This window comes from Equus asinus, chromosome 29, assembly GCF_041296235.1.
Source record: "Equus asinus isolate D_3611 breed Donkey chromosome 29, EquAss-T2T_v2, whole genome shotgun sequence".
NCBI lineage: Eukaryota > Metazoa > Chordata > Mammalia > Perissodactyla > Equidae > Equus > Equus asinus.
In genome coordinates, this window is record NC_091818.1 from 32043420 (window position 1) to 32068041 (window position 24622).

At 38.0% G+C, this 24622-nt stretch overlaps 1 protein-coding gene across 2 annotated transcripts in view; it reads left to right on the forward strand.

The window, feature by feature from the left end:
- The window catches only part of ITGA8 (integrin subunit alpha 8), a 166962-nt gene that overhangs the window by 53255 nt on the left and 89085 nt on the right, over positions 1 to 24622 (forward strand). For both annotated transcript variants that reach the window (XM_044762060.2, XM_044762061.2), the window contains 2 exons: positions 7431 to 7636; positions 9922 to 10113. In XM_044762060.2, the coding sequence (XP_044617995.1) occupies positions 7431 to 7636; positions 9922 to 10113 (398 nt within the window). The remainder of the gene's footprint in view (positions 1 to 7430; positions 7637 to 9921; positions 10114 to 24622) is intronic.

Genomic DNA, 24622 nt, shown 5'->3' on the forward strand with positions numbered 1-24622 from the left:
GTTAAGTGAATTGCCCAGGATCGCACAGTAATTAGGGGAAGGTCTTGATTAGTTCCCAGACCTTCTGCTGACTTACCCAACAATTCTTTCTTTACTACATGCAGAGAACTTTTTAATGAGCTTTATAAAATACCTAGTAGGGAAAATATGTATCTAAGTTCAGCCTTCAAGTGTTTATGATCTGTCAGTATTAGCAATTTTCAATCTAATGGGTGAGTAAAATGACTGGCATGCTTTTCACTTACTTTTAAAAACTGGGAAATGGGATAAATTAGTATATTAGTCACTGAAGAAATCCAATAACCTTTTTATTTTTTTAATAAAAATTGTTTAAGGTGTACAACATGTGTTTTGATATATATATACATATACATAGCATATATGATGTGCATATATGTCACATATGTGTAATGATCACTACATTGAAGCTGATTAACATATCCATATAGGTGGTCCATCTATATCCATGCAACTATGTAATCCATCCTTCACATAGTTATCTTGTGTGTGTGTGTGTGTGTGTGTGTGTGTATGATGAGAGTACCTGAGCTCTACTCTCTTAGCAAATTTCCATTATGCAATACAGTATTATTAGCTATAGTTAATATAACCACGCAGTACACTAGATCTCTACAACTTATGCATCCTACATAACTGCAACTTTGTACCCTTTGACCAACATCTCGCCATTTCCCCCACCTCCCCATCCCTGGTAACCACCATTCTACAGTCTATGAATTCAACTTTTTTAGATTCCACATATATTTATGCACATATAGATCTGTCTATCTATATGTGCATACATATATGTAAAAACATATAGCTATGGTCTATATACACATATAAAATCCATATAGATTCCAATAACCTTAAATAAGGATTGTGATAGAAGAATAACCGGTGTATGTGTTTAAGTGTTTTACTCTATTTTGGCTATTGATAAGAATCTACATTCCTATTGCCTAAGTGTGCATTTTATTAATTTCCATTATTTTTATAAACAAGGTCTTCCACTTTATAAAAATGTAAAATCATAATGTCAAAGTTATCTTCACCCAAAGAACTTTAAGATTGTCTTTAATGATGCTAAAAACAACTGACTGATGAGGAAAATTCAGTTATAAATAGTTCTTAGTGTCATGGCATATAAGAAAACTCAGTTTGCTCCATGATCTTAAAAATAGCTGCAGTGATAGGCTGCATTTCACTGAGTCATTGGTTATGATTCATAAATGACTTTACAGACTCTGTAACTCCTACAATTTTTTTCTAATTCACAAAGCCCTTTCTAGCTTTCCCAGCGTTTATCAGTGATCAAAGAATAATCAGTGAGCATTAATCACCCAGCAGACTTCAGTACTAGAATCAAGATTTAATTCTCACTTTTTACCTAAATTCCTAATTTTCCAATAGCCTTTTTTTTTCAGGCCTGCATCTTTTAAACCCTGGATCTGAGTGGGTGTTGTGCATTGATTCAGAACATCACTTGGCTAGTTGACTGTTCATAATTCAGAAGTTGGGACTCCCCGCATTTTGTGATGTTGAACCAGACTTTCCTTTCTCCAGCCGAGAGATAATAACCACTGTTGTCCATGAGGCTTCCTAGTGAGCATTCTTTGACAACATACATCATCTTCTCTACCCACTATGCAACAAAAGCAAGGTGCCTAGGAATGCTCCAAAATCTCACCATCAGGAAAAAAAAGACAGTGTCATTAAGTAATGTGACCTAATAAGTAAATTGGTGGGAATTTTCTCCAATAATTTTTATTTAAAAAAATCGCCAAGTATTATGAGCAGACTCCAACAGCTTAGACAGAACAGTCATGTGCGTGCTGTTTGGTGGTTGACATTGTCAAGCCTGTGACTGTTTTGAAAATATAAACAAGCTGGCGAAATTAACTTCAGTTTGGTTATCTTAAGATAGCCAGAACTACAGACTCAGTCAATGTAAACTCTGTAAGGAATTTCTAGACAAACTTCACAACAAATGGAGACGGTATTTTTCGTCTTGAACCTAAGCAAGCTGTTTTCTTCTTATGGCTTTTGAAACTTGTGGTATTTCTACTATTTCAGAAATTCACAGAATTATAATTAAATCCATTGGGTTGTTTCTAGCCTCTGCAGGGCCAAAAGGAGCTAAATTTAAAGAGATTCTTAGCAATTAACTTGAGAGCATTTTAGAGAAAATTTATTTAAAAGGAAGCAGCTTTGGCTAATTGTGTTTTTGTGTTAGATTTAGTCCAAGTATGTTCTCTTATACAAGTTATATCATTATGATTGAATTAAGTAGAAAATCTAGAAAACCAAAACACAAAGAAGTTGTGAATTAAACTGACTTGTGTAATGTAATTGATAAGCTGTATTAGTTCTTGCCTATCATAAAACAATTAAATTGATTAAATATCAACTCTGGTAATATCAACTCTCCTAATCTGCATGGTTTTAATAAATAACAGCATTCTGAAAATCAGTCACGGACATTAGCATGCAATATGTACTATTGGGAAAAAAGAAACAGTTTACATGTTAAATCAACACAATTAACACCATCTGGCTACAGAAAACTTGAATTCAGATTCTTCATACTGAATATTCTCATCAGTGGTTTCTCTCACCCTCTCTCTGTCTTTATCACTGTATTAATGCTTTGCTTTTCAGGAAAATATAATGCTTTTATCTCAAACAACACGTGAAGGATAAGAAATTGAGCCTTGCATTGTATTATATTAGAGTGGATTTAGACATTAAAAAGAAACACAAATAAAAACTGTGTGAATGCTACACAGAGATTTAAAGAAAACTATACTTAAACATTAAACATTTCAGATAAAATGAAATTTACTGTGTATATCCTACTATTATTAAATGCCTTTACACAGTAACTTAAATCTTATCCCAAACTACCAACATGACCCAAACAGCGAAGATGCTTTTTAGTGAAACTATTACATATCAGAAAATCACTATCAGAATATGTATCAGAAAGTCAGTGAAAAACATCTTTAATAATAAATATTGTAAAACTTTAAACTTGAATTGGGCATACAGTAAAAAAGGATCTGACAAATAAATTTTGAAATAGCCTAATAGCACATACAACCCTCTGCAGTGACTTTTTGCCTTGTGATCCGGAATAAAAAAATACGTTTGCCATTGCAAACCAGTACATACACACACATACAACTGAAACAAAAGTTTCATGGAACAATATTTACCCTTATTATGTGTAAGCCGTTCACTCTGATATTTTCTATTGTATTCTATTTTGTTTTTAAAAATTGCTTGTCAAGACCCATTCAATTGATTTCACAATCCACTAATGAGTTGCAAATCAAGATTTAAAACACCATTCTAAACAATAGTAGTCTTAAGTGGCTCTTTTGTTGCTAATATAAAATCATATTGACACTAAGTGCGAAATATTCTACAAGGCACATTGTACCAATTAACTCTAAGACAGTTATTGTCTCTCACCCTTATGAGAACACAATTATAAATTAAAAACAAATGCCTTTCTCTTTTTTTGGCCTTTGGAAAATTTTAGAAGACTTACACTTAAATATCTAGGGAAATATAAGAAAGTAAATCAATGCTGTTATAATACTCCCAGAATCCAAAGAGTCCTGGGATGTGCTATCTTTCACAATGATAGGTCGAATAATTTCCTGTTTCTAGAACTTAGTGTTGCCAGTGAGAAATGTACTGAGCCAATTGTGTCAGTCCCAAGTCATGTTCATCCCTCAGGGACCAATTATATGGCTTTGTTCCTTCTTTATAGAACGAGAAAATGGCCCCGCTCAATCTCTGCAGTAGAGAACCAATGATCTTAGACATCTTTGAACTATAAGGCAGCAACACACACAACTGGGTGTTTAACAAATGTTTCTTCATACTGGCAATAATAATAACAGAAAGAAAGGCAACCAGGTTTCTGCAAGGGAAGTCCAGGGGCTGGAAAGGGGCAATCCTTGCTCCTCTTAGCCTGAAGCACAGTAGGTTGGCAAGCAATGGGATTTGTTTTTTAAGTAAACGTACCCAGAACATTTTTAAGAAAACGTTTTACCTAAGTATAGCAATCCAACTTATGTTTTGGAATCTGAAACCAAAATAAGAGCCATTCCTCGGGTCTGTCTATCACAGCCCCCACTTCCTTCTTACAAGTTGGCCAAGTAACAGCTCAAGGGCTTTTCCATGTGTTGTGTCTCCTACTGTGGGAGACAAGTAAGACCCTATTCTAGAAGTGGCTCGAAGTCCCAGACTATCCCAAAGTTACATTTCACCTTGTTTCTGGCTCCTACAAGGTGGGAAAGCGAGAAGGGGAATGCATTTTAACAGGAACTCTTTCTGTTAACCTTGCTATAATGTAAAAATACTGTGTATTCCCTTCAACGGCTAGCCCAGTGCCTTCATAATACCTATCATTTATTAAATATCATTGTCTAACTTGTGTGTATGTGTGTGTGTGCACATTTGTAGTGAAAGAGACACACGCAAAGAGAGAGATCTTTAGTGATGTATCCACTGCAGTAACTTATTTCTATATTCACATTTTTGAGGTAATGTAACTTGTTCAATACGACACAACTAGTTACTAAAAGATCCAGGTTTTAAATCTAGATCAAAATGACATCAAAACTCATGCTTTTCTCATATCTGGACTCAACTTACTTTTCCAATTATCTTTTTTTGTTTGTTTTTTGTAGTCTTTATTTCTTTTAGAGTAGTTTGGGTTCATGGAAAAATTGAGCAGGAAGTACACAGAGTTCACATTTCCTCCCTGCCCCCTCCACCCTCAGATTCCACTATTATTAACTTCTTTCATTGGTGTGGTACACTGGTTGCAATTGATGAACCCATGTTGATACATTATTGAGTAAAGTGCATAGTCTGCATTAGGGTTCACTCTTTGTGTTGTACAGTTCTATGGGTTTTGTTGACTGCCTAGTGTCATGTATTGACCTACAGTATCATATAGAATAGTTTCATTGCCTTAAAAATGCCCTGTGTCCCACCTATTCATCCCTCTCACTTCTCTTTCCCCTGCCATCTACTAATCTTTTTACTGTCTCTACAGTTTTGCCTTTTCCAGAGTGTTATGAACTTGGAATCATACAGTCTGTAGCCTTTTGAAACTGTCTTCTTTTACTTAGTAATATGCATTTAAAGTTCCTCCATGTTGTTTTGTGGCTTGGTGGCTCATTTCTTTTTATTGCTGAAGAATATGCTGTTATATGATGTATCACAGTTTGTTTATCCATTCACCTACTGAAGGATATCTTGGTTGCTTCTAATTTTTGGCAATTGCAAGTTTTTGTGTGGCCGTAAGTTTTCAACTCATTTGGGTAACTACCTAGGAGTCTGATTATGGGATCATGTGGTAAACCTATGTTTAGCTTTGTAAGAAACCACCAGACTGTTTTCCAAAGTGGCTGTGCCATTTTGCATTCCCACCAGCAATGAATGAGAGAGTTCCCGTTATTCCACATCATTGTCAGCATTTGGTGCTGTCAGTGTTTTGGATTTTAGCCATTCTAATAGGTGTGTAGTGATATGGCATTGTTGTTTTAATTTGCAATTCCCTAATGATATATGATATTGAGCATCTTTTCATATGCTTATTTGCCATCTGTATATCTTCTTTGATGAGGTATCTGTTCAAATCTTTTCCCAATATTTAATTGGGTTGTTTTCTTATTGTTCCTATTATATATTATATACATATAATATTGATTATATATAGTGTCATATAATATATAATTAGATTATATTTTATGTTAAGTATTATTATTATTGCTATTTCATGTTATTGAGTTTTAAGAATTCTTTGTATATTTTACTTTTCCAATTAAAATCTTTGGCACCCTTCTAGCATGGAGCCCACCTGGACCACTCACTGTTCCCTGACTCTACTCAGGGACACTTGCCTTGGCTTACAGCACTGCCACCTGGAAAACCTTCCTCTAGATCCACCTGTCAGAATCCCACCCAAGTCCAAAGCCATCTCCTCCATGAGCCTTCATGAACTCTCTTGAAGTGCCAGCTCTCTCCCCCATCCGGGATCTCCAGCATTGAGTTTGGATTATTCATCTAATTTTTCCCACTCTGCCTTGTTTATAACTATATGAGTAGCAATTTGTAACTTGATTAGGACTTGTAAATTAATTAGGAACAGAGTTGACCTAATAGTCATTATTTTCTTTACATTACTTATCACAATATCTTAAACATAGTCGGGACATGGATGTCTCTTGAATCATGCTGAGAAACAGACAGTAGAGGAACACTACAGGGAAGGCAAGAAAGTTGGAGAGAGGCAAATCAGAGTGATATTGCAGTGTCTTGTAGATTGCTCAGATCTTAAAGGAGGTTTCTTGTTCTCAGTAACTGCTCCCACCTCATCCCTGCCTTTTAGATTAATGATAATATTTTTGGTTTACTTGGCAAACCTCCACGTGTTACCTAATCTATATAGGCATAAAAGTCAAATGCAGATTTGTATTTCTGCCTCAGGTCATTCTTCGGATTATGGCACATCCCAGGATAGGTGTGTCTTCAGACGAATTTTCGTAGAGGTCATTAGTATAGATCAAATTATGAATTTTGGTCGATGTGACTTTTCTTAAAAACTTCAAAATAAAAATAATTCATGCATATGTTTTTAAAAAATGAAATCGCTTAGAATTCTTTGTTGTGTTTCTCTTCATGACCATCTGGCTCTCTCTGCGAAGAAAATACTTTTAACTACTTTTATATTTTGTTCTCCTAGTAGCTATGTCGTCATCTCTAAATAATTTGCATAGCTGTTTGTTTCTTGAATTTTTTCAACCTTAAAAATTATGTATTAGTATCCTACTATAATATCTCCATTTGTAAAAAATAACTATAAATTCTCATTAGGGATGAAAATTTTGTTTTCTTTCTTTCTAGCCAGTACTATAACCCCTTCTGAACTGTTTTATTTAAATGGAAGTAACCAGAGGAAAGAGGAAAACAAAATTTATTTTAAACCTTATTACTACAAGAAAACTTCATAGTTTAAATGTATAGTTATATAAATTGTAGGCAACCTCTAATCTACTTTTAGAAAAACCTATTTAGGTCTTTTTGGTATGTTTTACTTGGGTAACTAAAGTTTCTGGAAATGCACTAAAAAGCTGAAAAGGGTAAAATATCTGTGGTTTTCTTAAAGTTTTCTATGCATTTTTAACATAGTTAAAAAGCTCAATGTGATAATTTAACAACTCTTATTTCCTTCCAGCATCCTATTCCATAGACATAACAAAGCAATGAAAGAAATATGATGACTGTGAAATGTCCCTTGGAAAAGGAAAAATACCAGTGGAAATGTACTAATCTATTTGATTAAAAAGTACCGAAAAGAATCTCACGCCTGCCAGTGCACTGACCTCGCTCTTTGTTCCCTGCAGAATGGATGACGTGTTGATTGGGGCACCTCTCTTTATGGAACGCGAATTTGAGAGCAACCCTAAAGAAGTAGGACAAGTTTATCTGTATTTGCAAGTGAGCGCTCTTGTCTTCAGAGACCCACAGGTCCTCACGGGCACTGAGGTTTTTGGGAGATTCGGTAGTGCTGTGGCACATTTAGGAGATCTGAACCAAGATGGATACAATGGTAATTCACACAAACGTGTGCAAGTAGTTTAAGTAACTGTTTACGTTAATTTCATGCAACTGCTATATGAAGTAAACAACGGGCATCCTAAAGTATTCTCAGTGGTGTGTGTGGTACAGTTATTATTGGTTTTTAATAAATCATCAAAAATCTCAAAGCAATTTAGAGTTTATACGTTTTGGCTGATATGGATGTTACATGGAAATTTTTTCACCTTGGTGTAGGGCGTCATATAACAGCTCTAAATAAAGGCAGCAATTACTTTTCAAATTGATATTTGGATTTAGTGACTTGAAGAGAACTAGAATATCTTCTATATGTACAGAATCTATACAAAGAAATACATGTCGATATATCAGCAAGTATGCTGCCTTCTGATTAACCCGTATGGGTTATATACAGGTTAGGCTGAATTTTAATTGGTCTGTAAACTTCAGCTGGAAGGTAGCTTCAAGGTTTGCAGTAAAGTAGTGTTAAATTCCTAGTTTAGGATTGTGGTTCTTTAAGTTAGGAATTTGTGAATGCCTGCTAAGTACCCTGTCCTCAGAAAAATGTGCAAGCTCACACAAAATTTTTCATCCATTTTCAGGACCTTTAAATTAAGAACCAAGGAATGGTGGGTTTCTTGAAGTTTGAGGAAGTAATTTGTTCCAACAAAATAGCCTAGGGAATATTTGCATCAGATCAGTATTCATTAGTACCTTTGGCAAGTGGTATTGTACTTTTATGATTTCTTTGAAAAAACATGTCTCAGCAATGTATGGCTAAGCCATTTTTAAAGTCCCATAAAACATAAATGCATATTAAAAGCTCATGGTAGCAGGAAAATTTTTTTGAAAAAACAAGCTCATTTTTAACTGATTTACTGCTTTCCAAAACTGCCCTATTCTTGAGCATCCTAGTAAAATAAATAATGGTAAATTATCTAAATATTCATCATATTTTTTTCTGTTTGTCTTTTCTCTAACACCCTTAATGATATTTTTAAGAGGAAAGAGAGGCAGTTTTAATGACATAAAAGGGATTCTGCCTCTATGAGCCTTGGTGGTCCTTGGGTATAAAGAGGGTAAAATAATGCCAAACTGGGGCAAAACTAGGGGACAGATGTAGACTCATTGACTTAGAGGAAGTGAAGAAAGTGCCCCTTTCCACTTACCTACCATGTGACAATATCTTTATTTTCTACAACATTCTGAGTTTTTAGATCACTTATCTTTACCTGTTAAATGAAAGTGGATTTATGATCCTCATTCTGTGGTCGAAGCCTCATAATGGTCATGTGGTCAAAATTCACGATTTATCCAGCCTTAACAGACTTACTTAGGAACAAAGAGAAATGAATGAATGATAAAATGAGGACAGATACTGTCATTCCCTTGGGTGGACTGTTACGTTATTGTGTGATTGGTCATCTTTCTCATGTAAAACTGAGCATTTGTGTGTACTGTTTAGAAGACTTCTGATGAACACAATGTGTGGAAGGTTATTATCATTCAGTACTATATTTAAGTGGGAGTTGGGCAATAGGGCTCCTTCTAGGTTTCCCAGTGTCTTCAACTATAAAATGGGTCTTGCCTACCACATGGGATGATGTAATCATTCATTAAAGGATATAACCTTTGTGAAAGAGGTTGTTTCTTTTAACAAGAAATTCTCAGGTACACTGCCCAGGTGCCTCACCTGATCTACCCACCAGTGATGGAGCCAGCTCTCGCTGTCCCTCACTAAGTGTTCATGTAGACTACCCTCTGGCTGCTCCTCAAATGGGCCAAGCTCCCTCCACCTTTGGGCCTTTGCACAGCGGTTCCTTCTGCGCTTCCCTCTGATTTCACGTGGTCAGTTCTGTCTTGTCCCTAGATTTCAGTTTCAATATCGGCCTTAGAGATACCTTGACTGACCTCCTAATCTAAAGAAGAATCCAGCCACTCTCCATCACATGAACACTTTTAAGATTCTCTACATAGCATTTGTCACTTTTCATCTTTTCTTGATTATTTATTTATCCAAATTGTGTATTATCCACACTAGAATGTCAACTTTCTAAAAGCAGTGTCTGGTTCACTGTTGTACCCACTGCATCCGACACAGAGTAGTCACTTGGTAAATATTTGCTGGACGGATAACAGAGAACAAATAATTTATCGTTACTGTGTGACTACAAAATTTTTATGGAAAACTTAATAAGCCCTTTGGACTTCATGATAATGCTCTTCAATGATATTTAATTCTATTTCGAAAACACTCTTCTTTATTTCAAAAATATGTTTATGCGTCTCTGCTTGTAGACATTGCCATCGGTGCACCCTTTGCAGGCAAGGATCAAAGAGGCAAAGTGCTCATTTACAACGGGAACAAGGATGGCTTAAACACCAAGGCTTCCCAAATCCTGCAAGGAGTGTGGGCCTCACAGGCCGTCCCTTCCGGATTCGGCTTTACTTTAAGAGGAGATTCAGACATCGACAAGAATGATTACCCAGGTAAGGTTTTCTTTCTTTCCCCAAGAGAAAGAATCCACTGCCCAGAGAGCCCCTTCTCTGGAAAATGCATCATGTGCAAGCAGTTCTTTCACAAAGCCAAGGGCAAAGCTCAATGGCACAGGTTTCTTGTGTATGATTCCAAAGTGACTTCACGAGAATCTAAAGGCAGACAAAACAAACCCTCCTTTTCTTGGCAAGAGACAATGTTAGAAAGGCAAGATGCTTTTAAAAAACTGCAGTGCACATAAAACTTGTCAACTTTGCAACAAGTTTTTATTTGAAACCCCTCAGTAATCTGGTCTCCATTGACAAAGACAGCTCGCATCAGATTCTTTCCTAAGAAATTTATATTAACCCTGTAATTCTCTTTTGAGCTCATAATGCCTATTAACTTATGAGTCTCAGCATTTCTATTGGAAAGCTCACATTTTTAGAGCACATGTATTTTCCAGCCATGTTTTGTGGTTTTCCAAAGATAGATTGAATATTTTTGAGTGGAACAGAAAGAACTGCTTCATGATAGAGATCATAAACTATTGGTGATTACCTAATTCACATTGAGGACTCATGGAAATCCATACAGCACAGAGATAATTCATGTTTTGTGCATACTATATGGAAATATGGATTTGTCTGAAGAGATTGAGTAATCAGGGTTTTTAGCAGAGAACATTAGACTTCTTGGTTTTATGGTTCAATTTTTACTTTTATGTTGGTTATTTTAAGATGGTTTCAATAAATTCTTAGAAATCATTAATAGTCAACTGACAGCTTTAACTGTTTATTAAAACCTTGTCTCTTTCTCCCACCCCTGCCCTAAGTGGATATTTTCCACATGTAGAGCTTTCTCTGGTTTGGGGCAGCGTTCCAATCAACTGACTGCCTAAATATACATCACTAATTTCAATCCTTTGGCTTTTTCTTCCCCTCGGGGATTAGGCAAAAATACTGCAACAAATTCTTATAGATTTGCCAGAAATCTTTCATGGCACTAACAAAGACATCATAGTGGGCTCAAAGCGGATTTAGTATTATATTGTATGCCAATACTTTCTTCCTGTGGCAATTACAAGAGTATCTAAAATTTATTTTCTCAGCTTATATTATATTAGTCTAATCAATAATGGTTAGTTTTTTACTGAGGGACTCATACATAATATATTCTATTTTAAGTAATCCAAAAATTAGGTCCTTTATGTGATTCCTTCCCAAAATATGTCAAGGTGCTTAATGAAATTCAACTCCTGGGTTGCAACTTTAGATAAACAGTTAATTTAGAAAGTTATTGCTATGCGTTCTGCTTGCCATCGTCTTCCCTTAGTACCAAGGAAATCTGATGGACAGATGGCTGTGCCTCCACAACGTAAAGGAAATAAGGATGTACCGATGCATAGCCAGTCCATTGACTGCTGTTGAAGTCTCCTAAATAAGGGACAAGAAGGAAAGGAACATGAAGCACCTTTTCTCTCAATATTCTCTCCAGGGAGGAGGGGCAAAAAGTAGCTGTGGAGGGAAAAGAGGAGTTAAAGTAAGTGCAATGTTAGTAATGGATCACCTCTTAGTTACGTCCTTTGCATCCCTTCTTAACAATCAGAAAAAGGTCATTGAAGCCATTCACTGGTTGATAACTTTATCTGATTCAGTTTATAATAACTAATGATGTTAACGCAGTGTACCTGTCCGTCTGTAAAGTAAAAATTCTTTACTAAGACAGGACCATTAATGCCGCTTCTTTGAATTTTTATCCCTCAAGATAGTCTTGAGACCTTCAGAGTTTCTCTCTACATCTTAGTTACTAGACCTGGGTTCTGGTCCCAATTCTGCCTCTCAAATGAGAACATGGCTATCTTGTGATTCATGATCCTATAACATATTCCCTAATCCTCGTCTTCTTGCAAAAAGAATGCCAAGAATGCCACTCAAAGACGCGTTTTTATCTTGACGTCAAGTTGCCAAGAATCCATCAAAAGGGAAACTGCCTTATAGACAGGTGACAAGGTCCTGTCCACTGGCATAGCAGATTTGAAATTTGCAGGCATAATTCAGTAATTAGACAGATAACTTTCCTCATTTTCCTATACATGAATTCCATTTAGCTTCTCAAGCCTCCAGGTCCATCATGGTGGAAAACCCTAACCTTGCAGTCACTTCTAGATTCAGACTTAAGCTCATTTGGGTACACGTTCATTCAGATTTAAGACTCTCTCCTTCCTGCCTCAGCAGCCACTCTCCCAAGGAATGGAGTAGCAGGGGATGTGCCTTCTGTCTGGGGATTTGGAAAAGAAGCATCTGGCCCCAGGGCATCATCTGTCATTATTGGCCTCTAGCTGAAGGATAGCTCCATCTGTCGTGGTCTTTGCTCAATCTTCCTTGGTTAATTCCGTGTCTGTGTAGTGACTACTCTCAAAAGTTCCACATGTCCTGGGTTGTCATCCTATTTTGGCCTCTTCTGGTCCACTTTCAGCAAGTGGTGCCACCGTTGGGACTCAGATATTCTCAGGTTGGGTCTCAGGTTTCTGAGATTGCCCTTAGGTTTATATACCTAGATTATTCCTTTAGCCATTGCCAGTTTCCACCTAGGCACCATGTTACTTCAGCACTTAATGGGGTTTCAGTCTTCTTGGGTTTTGCCTGGAAAGTAGCAAAAGCCTTCTTTATTGGGTGGCATTCTTTCCAAACCCAAAGTTCCTTTTATAAACTCTATGTTCTAGGCCTTGATGATCTGTCTTGTGATTTTCCAAACCAGTCCTTTCTGGAACTTAAAAAGAAATACAATTTTCCTTTTCTCTGGGATCCTGCTCTTTCAAATCAAAGGAACTCTGCCTTCAGACTCTTGTGCCTTCTTATGAGTTTCAAAATCCATTCAACAAATTGACTTCCTTCTAGGATGTGTCTATCTGGTCATCCTCTAGAAGCAATGGTTCTCAATCTTGGCTGAATATTAGAATCACCTGGGGAACTTTCAAAAATGCATTTACTGGGGGCTGGCCCTATGGCTGAGTGGTTAAATTCCTGCCCTCCACTGCAGGCGGCCCAGTATTTCGTTGGTTCGGATCCTGGGCACGGACATGGCACTGCTCGTCGAGCCACACTGAGGCAGCATCCCACATGCCACAACTAGAAGGACCCACAATGAAGAATATACAACTATGTACCAGGGGGCTTTGGGGAGGAAAAGGAAAAAAATAAAATCTTTAAAAAAAAAAATGCATGTACTGAGGTCACCCTCCAGACCAATTAAGTCAGAATCTCTATGGGTGGAACTCAGACTATGGTAACGTGTTTAAGTGACCTGGGTGAATCCAATGTACAAGCCAGCTGGGAACTAAGGCTCTAGAGCAAGGGTTCCCCACTTTGATGAACATGTGGATCACCTGGGCACCTTGTTCAAATGCAGATCCTGATTCAATAGGTTATTTGGGTGAGAAAGAGTCCTCATTTCCAGCAAGTTCCCAGTTGATACCATTGCTGCTGGTCTTCACACCACATCCTGAGTGACGAGCTCTGAAACAGTGAGCACACCAGTCACCTCCTGTTTCTTAATAATGGCTAACTGCACGGCACCTCTCAGATGTTTTGATTTACCAAGTATGGGATGGGGTTCACGGATTTGTGGTTTTACCCAGGACCCTACTTTGAGAAACGCTGCTCTCAAGTCTTTGTGTTCGGTTCCCATGCCTACAGTAGGCAGATGTGCTGTTTTTCTTTTGGCAAGAACCTGTTAGCTAAGCTCTGGCATTTCATTTGTTCTTTACTGGGGGGGTCCAACCAACCCGAGGCTCTTTTCTCCAGGTTGCCTCTGTGAGGTGACCACCATGGGGATGCTCGGGTGCACCACACACTTCGGCCTCATCTGGGAAGATTAAGGAAGGCCCATTGAAAATGTTTAACTTTTCATGTACTCCTCTACATTTCGTGAAAGTTATCTGTGCATTTAAAATGATGCCTCACTGACTTTCATTTAAAATATAGTATCATGTTTGCTAGGACTTAACACACTTTAACCTGGCTTAAGCCATAAAAGGAGATATTTATGTTAAGGCTACAGGAATATCTCAAGGGAACCTAAGGACAGGGACTCTGCCAGGTCCCTGACAGGGACTGACTGGGATCCAAGATTGTCAGGACTTTCTTTTTTTCTCTTACTCTGGTCTTTTCTTCTCTCTGACCATCTGCTTTCCTCTCTCTGCCGACCATATTTCTCTGAGCACATAGTACTGGAGTTCCACAGTTTGCATGTAGCAGTTGTACTCGCTCAAAGAGACTGTCTCCAGTTTACCTTAGTCCCACATCCTGGGGAAGGGAATCTGACAGGCTCTGAGGCAAAGGGTGACATTTTCCAAAAAAATACAAGTTGACTTGGGGACTGTGCAGGTATTCCAATAGGTATCCACTCCGACTGCCCTGTAAAACAAAACAAAACAAAGAAAAATGGCCCTAGGAAATAGGAATTAGAGTAAGATATGAAAAAAATAAAAGAAAAATTTATTGTATTTTAAAAATGAAATAATAGGGGCCGCCCCAGTGGCATAGCATTTAAGTTCGCATGCTCTGCTTCTGCAGCCTGGGGTTTGCAGGTTCAGATCCTGGGCGTGTCCCTACATTGCTCATCAAGCCATGCTGTGGCAGCATCCCACGTATAAAATAGAGGAGGATTGGCACAATGTTAGCTCAGACACAGTCTTCCTCAACCAAGAAAGAGGAAGATTGGTAACAGACATTAGCGCACCAAAGAAAAAAAAAGAAATAATAAAAATGATTTTCAAATTGCTCAGCAATATTTTTGTGTTCCTTTTGTTTCAATGTTTAAAGGAAAAATAAGAAATTAATTCAGTCAAAAAATATGTATTAGCATCTGCTTTGTACTAGACATTGTGCTGGGACTTGGGGGGGTGGTGCAGTGGCAAACCAAGCAGACACAGTCACTGCCTTTGCAGAGCTGACATCCTAGGGAAGAAGGACAGACAGTTAAACAATTACAGCAAAATGTGAGCAGCACTGTAATGGGAAAAGTAGAGCTTACCATGGGACCTGTGGGAAGGATGCTCTTCCCCATCTACAGAGGCGGGGGAAGACTCCCGTATGAAGACACCTCTAAGTTAACCTCACATGAAGGCTGAGTAACAGATGGCCACAGGGTAGAGACAAGCAGAGGGAACAGCAGATGTGAAAGCCCAGAGCTAGTAAGAATGCATGGCTACCAGAACCACTAAAAGCCATTCTGCATCACTGGTATATAAATAGGATGTGAGGCTGGAGAGGTAAGCTGGAGCCAGATGGAGAAGCCATTCTTGATTTGGGCTTTATACTGAGGAGAATGGGAAGGCACTTTAGAAGTGGCGCTCTGGCTGTGGTGCAGAGAATGGACTGGTAGGGCACCCTATTGATGCAGCTCAGTTAGAGATGACAGTGGCCTGAACCCACACAGTGGCAGTGGGGTGTGGGAAAGTGGATGGATGCAAGAGTTTTTTGGGAGATGGGCTCAACAGGACTTAGTGACTGTTGTATGGGGAGGTGGGGGCAAGGGCGAAAGAGAGGGTGGATTTTGAGTGACTCCCAGTTTTTTGGAGTTAGCAGCTAGCTGGATGGTGGTGCATTCACTGAAACAGGGAATGTTGAGAAGAAGCAGAACTGTGGGGAAAATGATGATCTTTCCCCCCCGAGTCTGAGATGTCTTGGCCCATGCAGGGGTGATGCGGAGTAGCATGGGTAGGATGCTCCAGGAAATGGGAGGCCCAAGGCTCAGCCAGGGTCTCTAGGCACTGAGCGGGGCAGGCTCTGAGGTGGTGGCTGTACTTGACGCCAGCACAAGGAGTGAGTGGGATCTGGTCAGACTTCCTCATCAGTGATTTAGGATCTGGAGTCCTTGCCCAAAGCTTTCTGAACCCTCTTGTCACCTGCTCAGGGTCTTTTTCTCAGTCTGTCAAATTATAAACTCAGGAAATGAAGGACGTGAGTGGTGCCTTCACACTGGATTGATGAATAATTCTTTTTGTATCTTGGCTGTTGTGTTGGCTTTCTCCAGGATATCCTAGAATAGAAGAATTTGCAAATTTGTGAAATATTTAAGTATTCAAATACAGATCTTTTTTGGAATAGAATAGTATATAACATTTGAAAAGCTTCAAGCACAGTTGCTGAAGATTATGCTTGTGAATTTTAAAAGCATATTATGAGAAAAATATTGTTGGCCTTTAGACATCTTATAATTATTTGGTCTTAATCAAATGAATCACCTGAAGAAAAAGTACAAGCTCTGTGGCTTCATATACAGGCACCTTCGAGTCTCCTGACATTACTTCCAGAACCCAGGCTAATTCCATGATCAGGGCTGCTGCAAATGATATGCAGGTTGTGCCCAGCCAAGAGACAAGTGGGGGCAAATTCATATACCAAGGGAGGGAACAGGGGTGTCTTTTTAAACGCACACACAGGCATGATGTGGGCTTTCAGTGGCCCTGTTCTGGGTCCTCCGTTCTAAATAGATGAGAAACAAAATCCCAAACCCTGTCACTTTACCTACCCGGTCGCCTGCAGAATTCATGCGAAAACAATGTGAAGCAAACAGGTTTGAGATTCTGAATCGAATGAGTCAAACCAGTTGGAATTGTTATGGTATGTAACACACTTGAAAAGCTGTGCTTACCAAAAGAGATGGTTTCTGATGGGGTTCAGGTGGGTTTTTACCCATTCCTGAGTGAACACTTGTCACTCATTTTAGGTGCCCGAATGCTTAGCAGCTATTTCTAAAAGCATAGCAGCATTGGCTTCCCCGGTCTTCGTTACCTGCCTTCTTATCCATTTATGGGCCAGCTGCTATGAAATCTACCTATGATTATGGCGGGGCACACACATGGCCCCATTTGTTAGACAGCAGCAAGAACTCTTTCCATGTTCTTGACACAACCCAGCTGCCTTTTACAGGAAGAAAGAATAAAGTTGATTATGATGTTTGATATATATTTTTTCCATCCCCAGACTGACTAGAAATCAGCTCACAGAGTACCTGCAATAATCAAAAGCACAGACGTGCAAAAGGTGGTTTGATTTATATTTACTCTTCGTCACACGATCTCTTCTGCACGTTACAGATGTTCTGTATTTGAGCAGGACCAGATAGTCTTCTTGCCTTAGGGAAAACGAACACTAGCAAAGAGCAGGCATGGGGCCAATTAATTACTAACATTATTGGAATTATAGCAACTGTTACTACTGATAATTAAGAGTCCAAAGCATTCCAGCCATTGCTGGAAAATACAGTTCATGTCCATTGGAATATTATTTTTGAATCTCTCTCAGGCACACATACATATACTCACAGTTATATATATGTGTGTGTGTGTGTGTGTGCGTGCGTGTGTGTGTATTTTTTGTATTTACGTGCATGTGCACAGCAGGAGAGTGTATGGGGTAAGATTGAATGACACCCCACTTCTTTCTTTTTGGGAAACATCAAACCAATATAAAAATCACCATATTAAAGTTAGCAGAGTGGCTGTGGACAGGAGAAAAGAAATCTGGCTGCCTGGGTTCAGAGTCCCATCCACCACTGATGAGCTCTGTGACACTGGACAAGTTATTTGAGGTTCCATTTCCTTATCTGGTATTATGGGGCTAATAATACCTACTTCCCTGGGTCGTGTGCTTGCACTGTCTGGATTGGGAGAGGATTTTTACAAAATGTTGTGAAACGGCTTAGAATAGGAACGGAAATCCATTTGATTCACATGAACAGAATCAAAGCTACTTTATACTTCACAGACTTATTGGGCCACATAAGATGTTGAAAAACTGCATTCTAGGATTCTGGAGATGGACAGCATAGGTTTAAAACTTAACTCCTCTGCTTCCTGGCTGTATAAGAGTGAAGCCATTTCTTAACCTCTCTAAACTCCAATTTCCTTACCTGTAAAATTAGATAATAATATGTTGGTATAAAGAGGGAATGAGATTATTTATATAATATGAAATGAGATGATACATTTAAGCTAAAATGAGTTATGTAGAACATAGTTTAATAAATGGCAACTCTTCAATCAAGTTTTAAGACAAGACTCTATATCTTGGAGGTATTTTTTATGCATATTAGTTGATATCTTCTTTTGCTTACTCAATTTCCATGGTACCCAATCGTAATTTACACTGCTATACTTGCTTCCTCTGTTCCAGACAAATAGGAATATGAGAATATGAACATAGCTATTGAGACTCTGCTCAGTTGAGAACCACTCATAAAATTCCTGCTGCTGCACCCTCACTAGAAGCTTCCCTAATATCATAAGTTGCTGCCCTCCTAAGATGTAATTCCACCACTCACCCCATCCTACTTCCACCTTTAAGTGGGAGATGAGGCATAATGGACTTCTTATACATCTCACTACTGTGACATACTGAGTGCCAGGAATGAAAAATGCTCAGCCCCTTAGCCATTTAAGAATATTTCATTTCATGTAAATTAGGCCCTAACTATGGTGATGACAATGGCAATTGAAAGGAAGGAACTGAGGAAATAATGTAAAAATGAAAAGGAGACAAGACTTAGTAAGGACTGGCTGAGAGGGAAGGTAGAGGAGGTGGGAGTGAGTAAGGAAGAGGTGATGTTAAAGATGATTCTGGAATTTTGATCCAGGGTACCCAAGAAAAGTTTGGTATAATGGACAGACATACAGAGACTTCGTTGTGGAAATATAGAGACTCTACTATAGAAATAATACTTTGAATAATTTTCCTAACATCTAACTTAACCGCTCAGTAATTCTCTAGACTTCTTACAATAAATATGGTCATCAGCACACATATATAAATGGGGGTCATAAATATTTTTGTTTCTGGCACCAAAATTCTTTTTCCTACTCAAAATACAGATGTGTTCCGGGTTTTATGTTGGTGCTCATTGGAAAACTAGGGTTGACTAGGGGAGTATCTTGTATACATTAATTGAGTGAAAGCATTTCAGAGAAGAAACAGCTGTGATAGTCAGGAATCCCTAAAATTCACTCATCTTGTCTAATCCCATTAAACATGATTGTATAACAAGGCCATCTGCTAAATGCACAGCCCAGACGTCGCAGGGTGGGGGAGGGGAAGTCCAGGTTTGGTTGAGGAGCAGAAATCTCCCAGGCTGTAAAACTGAAGAAAAACATGGGCTGAATGCCAAGACTATCGTCTCGTTCAGGCCCCTAATATACGATGATTATATCATGAAGCCGCCTCAGACAATTAAACCAAATGAAGTAAAATGACTCATCATCTCTTTTAATGAGTGCTTTGTGTGTTTGTGAGTGTGTGTGTGTGTGTGTGTATAAAGCAAACAGCCAAGCAAGAGAAAATCTACACAAGAGAACAAATAAAAGGGTGGCTTTAACCAAAAGGAATAATGCATTTTAATCAAACCTTGAGCTCCTTGAAATTGATTTGAAGTTTAGTTGAACTAAGTTCAGATCTTATAGTCAGAGTTTATTTTTACTTCTCAAACTACTACTCAAGTTTTGATGAAAAGCAAAACACTGTATTCTCATCGAGCGAGATTTTCATAGTTTCATTATAAACACGTTAGAATTTAGAATATTATGTTTCTTGTAAAAATATCTTAGGAATTTAGATTAAATTGATTTAATTACGTCAACTGAAAAAGTTCTTGGACTTGAAGGATTTGAATTGAGTAGTGTCATAAAGTAGAAGTAAAAATGAATGCAGAGATGAAAGACTTGAATTCTAGACCTGTTCTCCCAAGACAATGTGACTTTAGTAATTCAACCTTTCTGGGTCTTATTTTCCTTACTTGAACATGGTGTGGATAGATGGAATGCTTCTCCAAGGGTCTTTTTAAACTCTGGAGCTCTCTGATTCTATAATTCAAAATCTACACTCACCGCCTCCCAGATTTCTCTGTAATATTGGCTAAATTATTAACCCTTTATCCCTGAAAAAAGAAAAAAAACGAGTAAAACTATACAAGATTTTTTTCTTAACTTTTTCTTGAAAATAATTTCAGACTGACAGAAAAGTTGCAAAAATAGTACAGAGAGTCCCATAAGCCTCCCCCTAATATTAACATCTTATATAACTGTAGTACAATTAGCTATTTGCTAATCTATAGACCTAGTAGAAATTCTAATAGAATTTCACCATTTGTCCCACTAGTGTTCCTTTTCTAGTCCAGGATCTCATGCAGGATCCCACATTGCATTTCATTGTTATGTCTCCTTAGTCTCCTTAAATCTGTGACAGTCCGTTGATCTTGCTTTGCTGTCATGACTTTGATGCTTTTGAAGAGTACTGGCTAGACATTTTGAAGAATGTCCCTGCACTTAGATCTGTCTGATGTCAGCTCATGATTAGATTGAGGAATGTATTTTTGGCAAGAATACCACACAAGTGATGCCATGCCCATCTTGGTACATGATAGCAGGAGGTCCATGATGCCTGCTGTCTTTTTGCACATTGATCACTTGCTTGTGGTGATACTGGCCAGGTTTCCCGCTGTAAAGTTACTGATTTTCCCCTTGTATAATAAGTATCTTTGGAGAGATACTATGAGACTATGCTTATCCTGTTTCTCATCATACTTTTGCCTGCCTCATCTTTGAAGAGTCAGCCAATATTGAAAAATTGTGTCTTATATCCAAAGCTGGTTATCGATGATTGTAAAAATTACGTTAGAACTCCATCACACACCTGAACTGCGTCCCTCCACACACTTGAACTAGCTTCTAAGGTACAACTTTCTTACATTAGAATTGCAATTAATATAGAAAGAATGGCAAAAATAGAAAATATTGATTAGGCAGTAATAATTGGTGTAGGTGAGAATCATCAAGAGATGCTAAGATTAGCAGGCAAAAGTATGATGAGGTACAACTTTTCACAAATAAGATTAAATCTTTCATAAATACTTAACCCTAGAGTCTGTCCTAGACAGATTCAAATTATATCCCACTTGTAATTAGTAAATATGTCACTAGATAACAGAATTCTAACCATATGGCTATTACCTTTATATGCTACATGCCACCTGTCAGTTTAAGTTTTTTTTTAAATAGACTTTATTTTTTAGAGCAGTTTTTTTTTAAAGATTTTATTTTTTCTCCCCAAAGCCCCCCAGTACATAGTTGTATATTCTTCATTGTTGATCCCTCTAGTTGTGGCATGTGGGACGCTGCCTCGGCGTGGTTTGATGAGTAGTGCCATGTCCGCGCCCAGGACTCGAACCAACGAAACACTGGGCTGCCTGCAGCAGAGTGCACGAACTTAACTACTCGGCCATGGGGCCAGCCCCTTTAGAGCAGTTTTATGTTCAAACAAAATTGAGCAGAAAGTACAGAGAGATCCCAGTTTCCCCACACACACACACGTGCAAAGCCTCCCCCATTATCTACATCTCCCATCAGAGTGGTACATTTGTTATCATTGACAAACTCACAATGACACATCATAATCATGCAAAGTCCATAGTTTACATTGAGGTTCACTGTTGGGTTTGTACATTCTATGGGTTTGGACAAATGTATAATGACATATATCCATCATTATAGTGTCACACACAATGGTTTCATTGCCCTGAAAATCCTCTGTGCTTCCCCTATTCATACCTCCCTCTCCCATTAACTCCTGGCAGCCACTGCTCTTTGTGCTGTCTCCATAGTTTTGCCTTTTCCAGAGTGTGATATAGTTGGAATCATACACTATGTACCTTTTCAGACTGACTTCTTTCACTTAGTAATAGGCATTTAAGTTTCCTCCATGTTTTTTCGTGGCTTGATAGCTCGCTTCTTTTTAGTGCTGAATAGTATTTCATTGACTGGATGTACCACACTCTATCTATCTATTCACCTACTGAAGGACACCTAGCGTGCTTCCAAGTTTTGACAATTATGAATAAGACTGCCATAAACATTCACGTGCAGGTTTTTGGTGTAGACATACATTTTTGATTCCTTTGGGTTAATACCAAGGAGTGAGATTCCTGGGTTGTATGGCAAGCGTATGTTTAGTTTTGTAAGAAACCACCAAACTATCCTCCAAAGAGGCTATACCATTTGCATTCCCACAAGCAGTGAATGAGACGTCTTGTTTTTTAACAACCTTGTCAGCATTTGGTGTTGTCAGTATTTTGGATTTGGGCCACCCTAATAGGTGTTCAGTGTTATCTCATTGTTGTTTTAATTTGCATTTCCCTGATGACTTATAATGTGGAGCATCTTTTCATGTGTTTGTTTGCCACCTGTATATCTTCTTTGGTGAGGTGTCTGTTGAGGTCTTTGGTCTAGTTTTTTTTAATGGGGTTATTTGTTTTCTTATTATTGAGTTTTAAGAGGTTTTTTGTATATTTTGGATAACATCCTTTATCAGATGTGTCTTTTGCAAATATTTTCTCCTAGTCTGTGGCTTGTCTTCCTATTCTCCTGATATGGTCTTTCACAGAGCAGAAGTTTTTAATTTTAAAGAAGTCCAGCATATCAATTATTTCTTTCATGGATCGTGCCTTTGGTGTTGTGTCTAAAAAGTCATCGTCATACCCAAGGTCATCTAGGTATTCTATGTTATATTCTAGGAGTTTTATAGTTCTGTGTTTTACATGTATGTCTGTGGTCCAGTTAATTTTTGTGAAGAGTGTAAGGTCTATGTCTAGGGTTATTGTTTTGCATGTGGTTTTCAGTTGTTCCAGCACTTTTGTTGAAAAGACTATCTTTGTTCCATTGTATTGCCTTTGCTCCTGTGTCAAAGATCAGTTGCCTATATTGCTACATGTATTATGACACTCTGTTGTTAGGCACATATATGTTAAGGATCATGTCTTCTTGGAGAATTTACCCCTTTATCATTATGTAATGCCCTTCTTTATCACTGATAACTTTCCTCACTCTGAAGTCTGCACTATCTGGAAGTTCATATAGCTACTCCTGCTTTCTTTTGATGAGTCTTAGCATGGTATATCTTTCTCCATCCGTTTACTTTTAATCTATATGTGCCATTATATTTAAAGTGGGTTTATTGTGATAACATATAGTTGGGTATCGTTTTTGTAAACCTGTTCTGGCAGTCTCTGTCTTTTATTTGGTGTAATTAGTCCACTGACGTTCAAAGTGGTGATTGATGTAGTTAGAGTAAGATCTACCATACAGGGGCTGGCCCCGTGGCCAAGTGGTTAAGTTCTAATGCTCCACTTTGGCAGCCCAGGTTTCGCTGGTTCAGATCCTAGGCGCAGACATGGCACTGCTTGTCAGGCCACGCTGAGGCAGTGTCCCACATAGCACAACCAGAAGGACCTACAACTAGAATATACGACTATGTCCTGGGGGGTTTTGGAGAGAAGAAGAAGAAGAAGAAAAGATAAGATTGGTAACAGATGTTAGCTCAGGTGCCAATCTTAAAAAATAAAAAGATCTACTATATGTATTACTATTTTCTATTTGTTGTCCTTGTTCTTTTTTTTTTTTTTTTTTTTGAGGAAGATTAACCCTGAGCTAACATCTATCGCCAATCCTGCTCTTTTTGCTGGGAAGATTGGCCCTCAGCTAACATCTGTGCCCATCTTTCTCTATTTTACATGAAGGATGCCACCACAGCATGGCTTCATGAGCAGTATGTGGGCCCATGCCCAGAATCCAAACCAGCAAACGCCGAGCCACCGAAGCAGAGCCCATGAACTTAATCGCTACACCACCAGGCTGGCCCCTTGTTCTTTGTTGCTATTTTTGTCTTCCACTGTTTTTCTGCCTTTTGAGGTTTTAACTGAGCATTTATATGATTCCATTTTCTCCTTTTTCTTAGCAAATCAGTTATACTTCTCTTTTTTACTTTTTTTAGTGATTGCCCTAGAGTTTGCAATATGCATTTACATTTACAACCACTCCAAGTCCATTTCAAATAACATTATACCACGTCACAGGTAGTGAGAGTATCTTAAAATAGCAAAATAATTTTAATTCCTGTCCCTTATATCATTGCTGTCAGTCATTTTATTTACACATAGTATATATGTATATACATAGTATATATGTATAATTACATATAATTACATTAACATATTACATATTAATTTATAAATTGTATGTAAATATACATAAGCATACCTAGTTGAATATAGTGTTGCTATTATTGTTTTGAACTGTTACATGTTAGAGCGATAGATCTAAATTTCGGACCTATGTAGTTTTCTTTCTCCCTAAAGAACTTCTTTTTACATTTCTTTCAAGGCAGGCTTATTGTCAATAACTTCCTTCAATTTTTGTTTGTCTGAGAAAGTCTTTGTTGCTCCTTCAATTTTGAAGGATAATTTTGTAGAGTAAAGAATTCTAGGTTGGTGGTTTTTTCTCTCAACACTTTAAATATTTCACTCCAGTCTCTTCTTGTTTGCATGGTTTCTGGGGAGAAGTCAGATGTAATTCTCATCTTTGCTCCTTTATAAGTAAGGTCTTTTTTGCCTCTGCCTTCTTTCAAAATCTTTTCTTTACCTTTGATTTTATATCATTTGAAAGCAATATGCCTAGGTGTAGTTTTTTTTTTT